The sequence below is a fragment of the Propithecus coquereli genome, unplaced genomic scaffold (assembly GCF_000956105.1).
Source record: "Propithecus coquereli isolate 6110/MARCELLA unplaced genomic scaffold, Pcoq_1.0 Scaffold280, whole genome shotgun sequence".
Taxonomy (NCBI): Eukaryota; Metazoa; Chordata; class Mammalia; order Primates; family Indriidae; genus Propithecus; species Propithecus coquereli.
The window spans coordinates 1,944,749-1,957,727 of record NW_012148397.1 but is presented as its reverse complement, the minus strand read 5'-3'; the positions used below and the strand labels follow the sequence as shown (position 1 = coordinate 1,957,727).

At 62.1% G+C, this 12,979-nt stretch overlaps 1 protein-coding gene across 1 annotated transcript in view; it reads right to left on the bottom strand.

The window, feature by feature from the left end:
• Positions 1-44: 44 nt before the first annotated feature.
• CMIP (c-Maf inducing protein) overlaps positions 45-12,979 on the bottom strand; it is a 230,246-nt gene continuing 217,311 nt past the window's right edge. The window contains exons 14-21 of the mRNA XM_012648221.1: positions 11,540-11,647; positions 9,222-9,338; positions 7,348-7,488; positions 6,447-6,494; positions 5,165-5,311; positions 4,288-4,393; positions 2,897-2,967; positions 45-333 (exon numbers count right to left, since the gene is read on the bottom strand). Of these exons, the coding sequence (XP_012503675.1) occupies positions 280-333; positions 2,897-2,967; positions 4,288-4,393; positions 5,165-5,311; positions 6,447-6,494; positions 7,348-7,488; positions 9,222-9,338; positions 11,540-11,647 (792 nt within the window). The 3' untranslated portion in view covers positions 45-279. The remainder of the gene's footprint in view (positions 334-2,896; positions 2,968-4,287; positions 4,394-5,164; positions 5,312-6,446; positions 6,495-7,347; positions 7,489-9,221; positions 9,339-11,539; positions 11,648-12,979) is intronic.

The window sequence follows — 12,979 nt, the reverse complement described above, 5'->3', positions numbered from 1 at the left end:
CCCACCCCCTCCCCGACCCGCTGATGCTCCTCTTGTTGCTACAAAGTCCACTTTAGATCAGGTCGAAGGTTCCAATTACGAAGCTAAAAGAATTAGGCGGGGGCTGGGCGTGCTTGCGGACCCCTCCCCACCCCCTCCCCCCTCTGCCCCCAGAAAGACTCCCCCATCTATCTCACAGCCAGGGCACCGGGCGGACCCCAGGACCGGCTGCGCTACAGCTATTAGTCAAGAGTTGTTTTGTCGCAGTCGCAAACACCTTCCTGCCTCAAGCCGGGAGCTTCACCAGGCCTCCGTGTAGCGCACGTCCACCTCCTTCAAGTTGGGAAGCTTGGCCTGTGGGGCGGCAAGAAAGGTCCTTGTCACACGGAAGCCATTCCCTTCTGGGTCCTGGCAGTGCCTGGCGCCACCTGCGCGGATGGCTGGGGGTCCCTGACATGCTCCCCCGCCTGTGCTGTGGGCTCCCTGGGCTCTTGGAGGGCGGGGTGACCTTGGGCAGAGCACAGAGCAGGCGGGATGTGCCCAAGAAACCAGGCAGGTGGCGGGGATTCCTCGCCCTCACTTCCAATGGCTTCGCGGGCGGAAGGGCCGGGGTTTGACGTTCTGCCACCTGCTGGCTGCGTGGCCCTGGGCAGATGACCCAGTCCCTCAGAGCCCAAGTTTCCTCCTGTGCGGAGGCATCTGACTCTGGTCCCTGGCTGGAGGGACGAGGGACGGCGCTAGGGACTAAACACCAAGCCAAGGACAGCCCAGGGCACCGTTACTTGCTCTACGAAAGGGAACTATTGTCGTTTTCGCGCCAGCTGTGTTCCCGTCACTATCAGAGATGTGCAGGGTGACGAAGTGGATCACAGTGAGCCCCCAGCCCCAGGGGGCCCCAGAGAGCCCCACTCGGGGCTCCCCCGCGTCGGGCCCACTGCTCCAGCACACGATGCCACCTGCTATTTCTCAGCACCGGTTCCTGCTGCCCAGACCCTCTTTCCTTTCTTTCATAAACAGTTGGCTTTTTTCTTAACGAGCCTCCACTGTCCACTGAGGCAGCTGCCTCCTAACTGGTCTCCTGCCCCACGTCCTCCCTCCTCGACTGCCCCGCACGCTGGCCAGCACGGTGTTTCAATGCATGCACGCCCACGCACGTGTGCACACACACACGCCACGCACGCACGTACATGTGTGCACACGATTCCTCACTGCTGCTCTCCTGTGCTCCACAACTCTCGGCAGCGCCCCTGCCCAGACAGCGGGTACAGGCTGGGGACCCGCAGTCGCCAGTGCGGTGCCGTAAAGCACATTCGGGCCTTTCAAAAACAGGCGGCTGCACAGAAGAATCTAGATTTCCATGTTCTCAGGAAAAACAGGAAGGTCTGGCCAGACTGGGCTGTGAACTACGCGGCTTCGCCTGCCTGGCACTGGGCGGAGGCCACCTCCCCTGATGGGCAGGCAGTCCCCAGTCGGCCCCAGAGGCCCCCGGCGTGGAGGCTGGTCAAAGGCCAGCCCCGTCGGGTTGGTGCTGTGTCTCTCTCCAATGTGCGAAGATAAAACAATCGACTGATTGTGATTTTTCTTCCCGAGGCTCCCCCTGTCCCGCCTGGTCTCAGCAGCGCTCGGATCTGTGGCGCTCTGAACTCGGGGCGCCCCAAGGCTACGACATGGCAGGCCCGGGGTCCTGGCCCCTGCATTCCCGGCAGCGCTGAGTGATGCCCACGGCGAGTCTGCGGCCCCCACTTTGAGTTGTGTGGTCTACACTCCTCGGGAGGCGCTCTGCCACCTGGGCCTGTGTCCCTCCCTGCGTCCCCTGCCTCCTCCCTTGGATCTTGCCCTCTGCCGACCATCCCCTCCTCGCTGACCCCCCTGAGCCCTGGGCCTGCCTCGGTTCGCTGCGCTTGTCTGTACCTGCCAGGACGGAGTGTGCTCCTGGGCAGGGATCATGGCAGCCGCACCTCAGTGTCCCCAACCCCAGCAGCCTGGCACACAGGAGCTGCTCCACCTAGAGGCCTGACCAGTACGCACGCCTGGCCACAGGACTCCTGGCAGAGTGGGAGGTGGAGACTGGCAGGGGCTGCCCCGAGTCCCTGCTGGTGGTGGACCCTGGCCAAGGGCTGCCAGAGGATTCCCTCTAAGTGGCTTCCAGGGCGCAAAGGTGCTAGCGCGGCTCGTGGGCGCCACCTGTGCCTTCTTGCCTTCAGGCCCAGCCCTTCCCCAGCAGGACACTGACCCTCTGCCGGCCTCGCCTGCTCCTCCTGGAGCCGCTGGCACAGGCCCGGGCGGACAGGGTGGCAGGAGGCCGCTGAACACCTGGCTCCTCCAACGTCCCCAGGACGTGCTTTTCTGACAAAGAGAGTGCCCTGCCTTCCACCACTCCCGTCTCCCTTCCTTCCCTGACTTTCTCTCGCCAGCCCAGCCAGACCGCGGTGCGGCCTTCACCCGCGTGCCCGCGCCAGAGCCATGCTCGCCCTCCCGGCAGCCGCTCCTGCTCCCTCTCAAATAACCTACTTGCCACCAACAGCCAGAGCACCCTTTTACAAGCGAGACACACGAGGGCTTTCCCGACTAGCCCAGCCTGTCCCCTGTCCCGGCCGTGTTTGCCGTAAGGTCAGTTCTCACCGAGCTTTCCTGCCGTGGGACCTTGCTCTTCCTCTCGCCCTTGTACCTCCGGCTTCCCATCCTTTGCATCTCGCTCCTGTGGCCTCTTCTTCAAAGGAACGTCCCTGACTGTCCCACGCCACACAGGCCTCCCTCCGTCCCACCTATTAACTCCCCGCTGGCTTCCTCTTCACGGCTCCTTTCAACCTGGCGTCACCACTCATCTCTCCGCTGGAGAGACGGCCGCCTCCCCGAGGGACTGCCCCGCCAGGGCGAGACGCCGGCGCCGGCCGACAGGGATGGACGGAGAAATTACCTTCAGATCCTCATAGGTGTCGGCCGAGAGCTTGGTGCTATTCATGTTTAAACTGCAGAGACTCTTCATGGCTGCACAGACAGACAGACAGACACAGAAGTCAGGTGGGGGAGAGCCTGCAAGGGCGGCTGCAGGTGTGGGGCGGCCCCCGGAAGGGCTGACCGCGGTGCCCAGCCCCCGCGTAGGAGACGGGGTGTGGAGCGGGTCTCGTAGGCACAGCAGGGTGGGTGCCCACTCGGCACAGAATGTCTCCTTCGGGCGTGAGCTGGTCTGAACTGGGTCTCCGTTCTCTTGCCAGCCGCCCTCCCTTCCTGTCCCTCTGTCACGTCCCTTCGCTGGCCGCACCGGCCAGGCCAGGCCTGGGCCTTCCCCCGAGGGAACCCTGGAAACCCCTCCAGTAGCTGCCGACTCAGGCCCAGCTTCTCGAAAGCGGCCTCCAGTCGCACGGGCAACGGCTCCCCTCGCTGGCTCCCGGATGCGCCGACGGAGGGAGCTGGTGCAGGGACCGGGAATCTGCGCGGTTAACCAGGACACGCTCACCCCCGACCCCGTGTGACTCCGGGGGAAGGGTCCAAGGGGCACATCTGCTGAGACCCAGCTCCAAACCTCATCTGCTTCCACTGACCCGGGCACCTGCTCCCACCCCCCCAGCCATCCGGAACTTGCCGGCGGCCTGGGAGGAGTCGAGGCCACTGTTCACACTGCCCCCGCCTGGCCGACTCTGATGAAGCCATCTTCACACCCAGACCTGACACTGCCTCCTGGGAAGCCTTCTCTGACCCCTCCCAGCTAAACCAACGGGTCTGCGAACGAGCAAGCTGGTCAAATGCAGACTCGCAGGCTCTGCGCCCCCGAGATCCCAGCCCAACAGATCAGCGTTGGGGCACAGGACTCAGTGTTTCTGGGTTCCGTGAGTATTTTGCGGGGCCTTCTGTTCTGGCAGCATTTCCCAAACATCAGCGGGGACAGGAACCGCCGGGCACCCGGCTAACACGCAGCGTCTGCGCCAGGTCCTGGGGGGGCCCGTGACCGTGCATTTCCGACCAGCTCCCAGGGGGTGCTGCCACTGCTGGTCGGGGGACCACAGTGGCTATGTCCTGGGAACACCGTCCTTGACCTCAGTCCCTTGGTGGACTGTGAGTGTCGGGAGGGCACGGGCCGGCCCCACTCACCCTTTCTGTTTCCTCTAGACTACAAGCTCCACGAGGGCAGAGAGGCACTTTCCCTTTGTTTTGCTCCCGGCACCTAGAGAGGCGCTGGTGGGTGTGTGGGGAACGGTTGCGCAGTGAACGAGGGAATCCCTGTTTCCCGGTACTTAGCGAAGCGCTAGGTGGGAGTCAGTGCTCAGCCCGAGTTCGGGGGGACCGAGGGAAGCGGCCCGAGGTACTCACAGCTCAGGGCCAGCAGGCCGGCATCGGTGACCGGGGTCTCGCACAGGTTCAGCACCTGCAGCATGGTGAGGTGTTCCGACAGGAGCCGCAGGCCGGCGTCTCCGAACTGTGGGGCACAGAAACCCTCAGCCCTCTCCAGGCCAGCGTGAGCCATGATGACGCCGGGGCTGGGGCAGAGGCGGAGGAAGGGGACGGGACAGAGCCATGGCCCGCCAGGACTCGGGGGGCTGAGCTGCTCTCGCATCCTCCAAAGAATCCCGCGTGGGCCAGGCAAGGACTTTGGGAGTTCGTTTCGCCTCCATCGAGGAGGGATTCGAACTCAGTGACTCCAAAGCACCTTGGTGGCTTCACCCGCTGGATGGGACAGCGGGAAGCGTAGGGCTAGGCCCGGAGGCAGGAGGCTGCTGGGACCGGCCGAGGCGCTCTTCTGCAAGACCAGGGCGACGGCAGAACCCAGGCCCACGGGCACAGAGTGAGGCCCACAGAAGCTGCCCTGTGCCCGCTGCACGGCAGCTCGGCTGATACGCAGCCCGGGCTCCGCACGCATCGAGGCTGCTGCGGCTGTGGCTGTTACCGCGACAAGAAGGCCCGCAAGCCGCCTGTGCACTCCCAGCAGTGAGAGTCAGCTCACAGCTCAGCCCCACTCCGCGCCCGAGGACTCTGGTGCTGGGCGTGTCCCTGCCCCAGGCCTCAGCATTTCCAACTGAGAAACGGGCCATCGGGCCTCGTGAGGGCATCGGCCTCTGGCCTGGGGGAGTGGGCGCCGAGCCCCCGGGAGGAGTGTGTGGTCCTCAGTGGCCGGGCCCCTGGGCTCTGGGCAGAAAAGCCAGACACAGAGGGGGGCGGCAGGGAGGAGGGCGCAGGTGGGAGGATGTACCTGGGTGGACCACAGGTTCAGCTGCTTGAGAGAAGGCAGTTTGATGAGGTGCTCAGCGCAGGCACTGGTTACATTGGTGAAGGCCAAACTGAGGTTCTCCAGGTTTCCGAAGGAGCCAGAGCTCAGCAAACGAGCCAAGTCGGCGTCCTGCGAGAGACAGGCAGGCGGGTCTCCGGGCAGTCCCGGGCCGCTGGGAGCTCCCCCAGGCACTGGGCCCGCCCACCTCCCCTCCTGGCGACAGGGCACTGGCCCTCGCCCTGCGAGAGCTGCTCCTGGGGGCGGCAAAGCCCCAGGCACCGAGGTGGCGGCACGGCCCCGAGGGCTGGGCCAAGGGGGATGTCAGGGAGGGAGGGGCTGCCCCACGCCCGAGGTGACAGCTGCCAGGCGGAGGAGAAAGCCTTCGTGGCTGTGACTCACACCCTGAGTCACCACCTGGGGTGTTCCAAGACCACGTTCCTCCCACAGGCGTGTGTGTGTCTGTGCGTGTGTGTGACAGGCTGCCTCGCTCTCCCGGGCAGCTCATGCCCGTGTCCCACATGCAAACACTGAGGCCACACTCGACTCTAGTGGCTGAAGAGATCGGCAAACGACTGAGTGCTAGGGCATGAAGTTACAGAGGGCAACATCCATTCTCTCTTCCATCCTTGAGCGTCGGCTGCTGCCTGGCTGCCCTGAATTAAGGCTGATTTACCAGCCTCCCTTGCAGCTAGGTGTGGCCCCATGTGCTAAAACCTGGACAATGAGATGTAAGTGGGTGTGTAAAGTGGAACCTCCAGGAAGGGTGTGTTCTTTGCCTCTTCCTCCTTCCTGCTGGCTGGAATGGAGGCAAGGTGGCTGGAGCTTAAGCAGCCCTCTTCATCCACGAGGCAAAAGCCACGTGTCAAGCACAACGGGGCAGTAGAATGGCAGGAGGTAAGATCCCTGAAGACCTTGTAAAATGGGAATGGTGATATCCATGTACCTCATAGGGTTGTTGTGAAGACAAAAAACTAACAGTACAGTATCCAGCACATAAATGCTCCATGTCATTATTACCATTATTATTAACAAAAATTGGTAACATGTTAACATCATTATCACCCAACAATCTTTATCATGATATTTCAATGCTCTCTTTGGTTTTCATTTTTCTTCCTGCAATGCAGTTACCTCCTGGAAGAGCTGGCCTGTCAGGTACCAGGGTTCCTTGTTCCCCTCCCCTGTCACCCACAGCACCATCCGCTGCTCCCCAGCAGGGAGGACCAGCCCCCGCCCACCCCACAGAGAGAAACGACCCACTCACTGTGGACTTGGAGGGCAGTGTCAGCCTGGTGGGCCCACCTTTCCTTTGCTGCAACGGAAACCAGACTGGTTACTACTCGCTCTTTCCCTGAGTCTCCGCCCTGCCCCTCCGCCCCTGTAAACACCGCTCAGGGAGCTGCCACTATTTTCTTGGTGGCAGAAGGCATCATGGTGGTCCTGGTCTCAGGGTGGATCCTGGGACTCGGTTTGAGCGCGGGCAGTTTATCAGGGAAGGGAGCCCACGAAACAGCAGTGGGGGAGCGGGGCAGCGAGACTGTGCACATCCCCTCTGGAAGGGGTGTCATCGATCCAGCAATTACTGGGGACACCGGCTCCAACTCCCCCTGGGCCTCCGGACAATGACGGAGAAACCACGTCTCAGAGATTTGGGGACAGCCCACCCAAGAGTGAGGGACTGGGGTGTTTATAACTCTCTCTTGGAAGCCGGTGGCTGAGGCCTGCTCCAGATCAGGGGCAAGAACCCCCACCGCTCCGTCCTGCTGTGCACACGCGTGTGCGTGCGTGTGCGTGGACGGAGGAAGACTTCGGCAGAGGTGTGGGTGCTGGCATCTGGAAGGCGGGCCCCAGGCACTGAAAGGGGAGTCTAAGGGACATGAGGGAGGGAGGGTGGGCAGTGACAGCGAGACAGGATCCAGTCCTGGCCAGGCCAGTATGAGCTGTGTGACTTTGGGCCAGCTGCTTTACCTCTCTGCGCCTATCTCTGATCACCTGGGAAGTGGCAGGTAATCATCCTGACCTAGCTGGGTTGGAGGATATTCAGTGAGATGGGCCCTGCGCAGGTGCAGGTAACAGTTCTGGGCTCAGCCCCACTGCGCCCCTGGGTGCTCGCTCTGGCCCGCCTGGCCCGGTGCCCGGGACAGCCTCCGTGGCCGAGGACTCACCAGCTCCTTCAGCTCCCGCTGGCGGTCGCACAGCTGCTCGTACATGCGCTTCCCCACTTCCGTGCTCTCCAGGGTCGAGATGATCTGCAGCTGGGTGTCGTTGTTGTCGATGATGTTGTACTCCAGCATCAAGCACAGGATCTGCCCGGAACCACAGGGCACGTCACGGTCCGGCCCGCGGCCCTGGGCGAGGTGCTCGGCCCACCCAGCAGCCCCCCAGGAGCCCATGAGCTGAGCATGCTCTGGGCGCCCCGACGGTTTTTTTTCCGGACCCGGCACGGTGCTCTCCCCTGCCCGCATCCCTGGCTGTGTGACGCTGAGCGAATCACACGCCAGCTTCCCGTCGGGCAACGGGAACGCCGGGGCGCATGCTGAGGGCGGGAACGGTGCGTGTCAGGCCCCGAGTGTTGGCAGAGAGCCCCAAAGAGCCCTCTTGCTGTCCCCAGTTCTTCCCCCAGTGACTGGCACGGGGGAGTGCTCTAGAGAAGCCGCCTGGCTGGGCTGGGGCCGGGGGCACATCTGCCACAGGCCGCTTCCAGGACGGCCTCGTGCTGCACACGCTGCTCTCCTGCCCGGGCCAACATGCTGAACAGCCCTGCCTAGACACCTTTCCAGTGACTTCTTCTTTTTTTTTTTTTGAGACAGGGCCTTGCTGTGTTGCCCAGGCTGGTCTCAAACTCTTGGGCTTAAGCGATTCTCCTGTCTTAGTCTCCTCAGGAGCTGGGACTACAGGTGCCACCACGCCTGGCTCTTCCATGACTGCTCACTTGCCAAGGACAGCCCACCCGGCCTGAGCCCTGCAGCTCCTCTTGCCTGCCTCCTGCTCCCTGCTCAACCCTCTCCCACCACCCGAGTCCCCGTCACAGGGCAGCCAGGACTAAATCCAAACTCCTCGCCACACCATGGGCACCTACTGGGCTCTTCACGCATGTTCAACAGGATCCCAAACCTCTCACCCTGGTTCACTATGTTCCAGCCACCCAGCATCTACCAAGCCTCTCCCTGCCACAGGGCCTTGGCACATGCTGTCCCCATGGCCAGCCCTGCTCCTGCCTTCCTGCTGACTCCTCCTCAGTTCTCAAACCTCATGTACCTCTCCTCTTCCATGAGGTGGTTTAAAACACGCCTGCAAATTCTTGGACGCTCTTCCCACCGAAAGCTGAAGTCTCATTCTCATGCCCTGGTCTAAGGACCAGCTTGGTGGCTCACTTCCAGAGGGTAGAATGTGGGGGACATGAGCCACCCGACTCTTGAGGCCAAGTTAATAAGGTGACACGGCTTCTGCCTGGTTTTTCTCAGGACAGTTGCTCTGAGAGCCCCAAGCTCCTGGGGACTTTGGAGGGGGGGCGGGGGGAAAGAGGAGCAGGGAAGGAGCGGGGGAGGGTGACATGAGGGAGCTCGGGGCGTGTGCTTCTCGGCAGCTGAGCAGGCTGCCCCGAGGCCACACGTGGAGGGGCCGGGGTGCCCCCAATGCTCCAGCCTTGCTGTTTGCGTTCCCTCAGGCCAACGCAGGGACCTCTGGAGATGGCCCGACCCAGCCCCATCTGCCTGCGACCACGAGACCCCGAGTGAGGACTCCTTGGCTGTGCCTGGGCACCCCAAGATCCAGGAGCAAAACAAACGAGTGTCGTGATTCTAAAGCCCCCACTGGGGGTGGTTGTTACACAGCAACAGATGAGCAGACACCTCCGCGACCCCTCTGACCGACACACTGGACCACAGTGTGGCTCCCACCACGCTCGGGAGGGCTGGGCCTGCACCTGCCTGGCCTGCCGCCCTCCTGGAACCGCTCCTGGCTCCCGGAGGTCCTCAGTCCACAAGGACGAAGGGACAGAGAGCCGGCGGGCTTGCCGGGGCCTCGGGCCAGGGCTTACCTCCACCATGGTCTGGTTGCCCCTCAGCGCCAGGAGCATGCAGGGTCCCAGCTTGTTTTCCGCCAGGGAGAGCAGGAATTTTTTGGTCTTGTAACAGGAGCCCATGAGGATATGCACCTGCGGGACAAGAGGGCTCCGGTGAAGGGATGGGGATCTCGGGGGGCTGCAGCCCCCATGCAGGCTCCAACATGCCGGAAGGAGCGTGAGCTAGGAGACGTGGAAGAGACCCGCCCACGCCCTCGCGGACAGCTCGGTGCTCCGCCATCACCAGATCCGTGGGGATGCGCGACCCCCACTGACGACGCCATTCAGTGGGGAGGGGCCTCGAGGATGCGATGCTGAGTGACACCAGCCAGTCACAAAAGGACGAATAGACTCTGACTCCTCTCACGTGAGGTTCCTGAAACAGGCAGACTCAGAGACAGAAGGCAAAGCGGCGCTGCCCGGGCCCAGAGCCTGGGGAGCGGGAGTCGGTGTTTCACGGGGGCCGAGTCTCGGCTCGGGACGGTGAGCAAGCTCTGGACATGGACGCTGGCGATGGTTGCAAAACAACGTGACTGTATTTAACGCCACTGAACTGTACCCGTAAAAATGGCTAAAATGGCAACTTCTATGTTATGTGTATTTTACCACAATAGAAAAAAAAAAGCCCCCTCCCCAGGTCCCCTCACGAGTCTGCTGACATTGGTTCTCTGAGTTCCTAGCGCTGTTGGAACCAGGTGGAAATTTCTGGGTGGCCCTCGCTTGGGGGTATGTGTGTGGGATGAGGCCGTGACGGAGCCCTGCCTCCCGCCAAGCCCTCTGCGGGCTCCGAAGGGTGTTCTGGGGAGACCACCTGCCCCAGAAACCCAAGAACTGGCAGACTCTGCTCCATCTTGGGGTACGTGTGGGCCGGTCTTCCTTTCTGGTCTGTGGTGGGTGGGGACCCAAGGGCAGGGGTCCCCAACCACCCGGCTCGGGGAGGCACAGACACCCCGCTGTTCTTCCTCCCACTGCACACAACGGGAAACGCCCTTTGGCGGTTGGAAACGGCAGCCTGATCCAGGGATGCCTTCCTCGCCGTGTGTCTCCATGGAAACAACGCATTTCCATCCCAGTGGCTGCCTGTTTCCTTCCCCGGGTGTGTTTTTTCCGCTCCATCATTAACAACCCCAGCATGCAAACGCAATCTCTCGGCTGGGAAGCCGCCAGCGCTCCCTCACCGCGTCCCCGCAGCGAGGGGTGGGGGCCACTGAGCGTTGCCATGGTGAGGCTGTGACATCAGAGGAGAACCCTTGAGAGGTGGCTGCGCAGGAGGCGGGAGGGCGGGGCCCAGGCTGTTCCAGGGCACGCCGGGCCGAGTACTCGGAAGCCCTCCTGGGGCAGCCGGCGAGGAGCGCAGGGGAGGGCGCGGGGCCTAAACGTAAGCCCTTTTCCAGAACGGCTCCCAAGGCAGCGTCTCGACTTGTCATCCCCGTCACACATCCCTGCTAAGTTCGCTGCGGGGAGCTCTGTGAAGCGCTCGCCCCACTAACCGGCCGCCCAGAGAGACGAGAATCACCACCGCGTCGTTTTCCTGCACGACTACGCCGCGCCGGACCCTCACGTCTGCTGCATCTCTTACCCGCCCGCCCAGGGGAAGAGGAGCTCGTGTCCCTTGGCTACTGGGCTTGGCCCAGGGCTGGAAACAGGAGGCCTGTGTGCCCTCAAGCAAGTCACGGAACCTCTCTGGGCCTGTTTCAACACAGGTGTGATTACGCAATAGGGCTGCTGTGAAGGTCAAACAGGGTGGTGCCTGTGAAGTGTGGACACAGTGCCTGGCACAAAGGAAGTACCAGAAGTCACCATGGATGCGGTTATCGGTTTGGGGACCTCAGACCCCTCACTGCAGTGGGGACGATCACCCTGACCTTGACGCCTGGCTGTAAGGCTGACATGAGCTGGGGGACTCGTGGTACTGTCCAGAATCCCTTGTATGTAACCCACCAGGGCAATCAACTGCGTGATCTCGGGCAGGTAACGCCTGGGCTTGGGCTGCCGTGTCTATAAAATGGGGTAAAGCCTGTGTCCCCTCCGCACGGCACTGAGTGAGGCTGAGCGAGAGCGGGACCGTCCAGCTCTCGGCTTGGAGCCTGCTCAGAGAACAAATGTGCAAGTGACAGTTGTGGTCCTGCCGTCACCACCCTCACATGAGCCTCGCGTCAGCCTGGGAACCCCTGGCTGCCCGCTGTGGGCTCGGGGCGGCTGTGTGATCAGTCGGGAGGGGCAGGCCCTGTGTCTGCCAGGGGCCCCCAGCCCAGGGCGAGGCGCACAGCCCCTGGCGGGGCCGGGTCGCGTACCATGCTCGCGAACAGCTCTCCGTCGTCGTCACAGGCCACCCCTCCGGGGCTGTAGAGCTGGAACCAGCCGTCCTTGCCGGCCCGCACGCTCAGCAGGCACGAGTGGACCTGCCGGACAGAGGACAGACACGGCCAGTCGGCTTCATGCAGCCCTGGCGACAACGGTGACCATGATCCCCACTCACCAACGTTAAAGCCTCGGGCAAGTCCCGCAGTTAAGAAACCTGTTTAAATTTGTTTTGTCCAGCAGCCGCCAGCCTTGCACCAAATTCCGCGAAAGACCTTTTGGGAAACCTTGTGGTCTCCACGCTAGGACTGCCAGCCACTGGCCATCAGCGGGGCAGGCCTGGCTGCACCAGGGCAGGGAGATGCCCACAGCGGCCGCCCAGACGCAGCCCCCTGCTGCTGTGCCCTCTGGGCGGGGCCATTTCCCTTGTCCCCTGTGTCCAACTCTCTGTCCTCTGTCTCTGTGTCTCTCCTCTCTCTTGCTCTCTGCCCTTCCTCTGTAAACCTCTCCCCTCTCTCTTTGGGGTTCTGCTGCCCCCAGCACTGACCCGCCTCTCGGTGTCTGCCTTCCTCCCTCCCGACTTTCCTGCCTCCGCTGCGTGGGCACTGTGCCCCCGGGTCTCTGTCCCGCCCCCCCCACCCCTCTGGGACTCTGCAGCCCTCTCTCATTAGGCCCCGCCCCCACCTCCCTCTGTGGGTCTCTGTCCAGGGTGGGGGCAGCTTCAGTGCCAAAAGCACAGCTCCCCAGCCCCTTCCGGGCGCTCTGTGTGGGGGTGTGTGTGCATGCGTGCACGCACTTGTGTGTGCACGCGTGTTTGAGAGGAATTCCACATCCGCTCTGGCCCCACTGTGATTACAGAGAGAGAGAGAAACACAAAAGCCTTTGTTTTTTTCCTCCTCCCCATTCTCAGAAGAAAGCGGAGAGACATTCCCGATCGTTTCCTTTAGGAGTAAAAGACAATCTGCTGCCAAGAGTCGCTTACTCGCAGACACTAAACTGATCGAAACCCACACATAAGCAAACAGAAAACAAAGGCAGTGGGCCTGTATTTTTTTCTGAGTTGGAAGAATATCAAGGGTTCACTTATCCACTTCAGAGAAATGAGGACTCAAAAATATAAAACGCTCTTCGATAAATACAGCAGGGAATTTAAAAGAAAACAATTTTGGCTTCATTTAGGAGGGAGAAGGGAGGAGGGGGGAGAGAAGCGTGAGGAGGAAAAGGGAGACAGAGATAAAAGGAACCGCAGAGAAAATAAAAGCCAGAGGCCGACGGCATGTGGGCCTCGGTGGCCAGGGCGCCAGCGCCCTCCTGACTTGGGGATCCCCTGCGGCCTCGTGCCCGTCACCCCGGTTTGGAAAGGTCCCTTCTACAGCTGGCTCCGCCTCTCCACTCTGAGCAGCAGCTGGTACCACTTTCATTCTCCCAGCTTC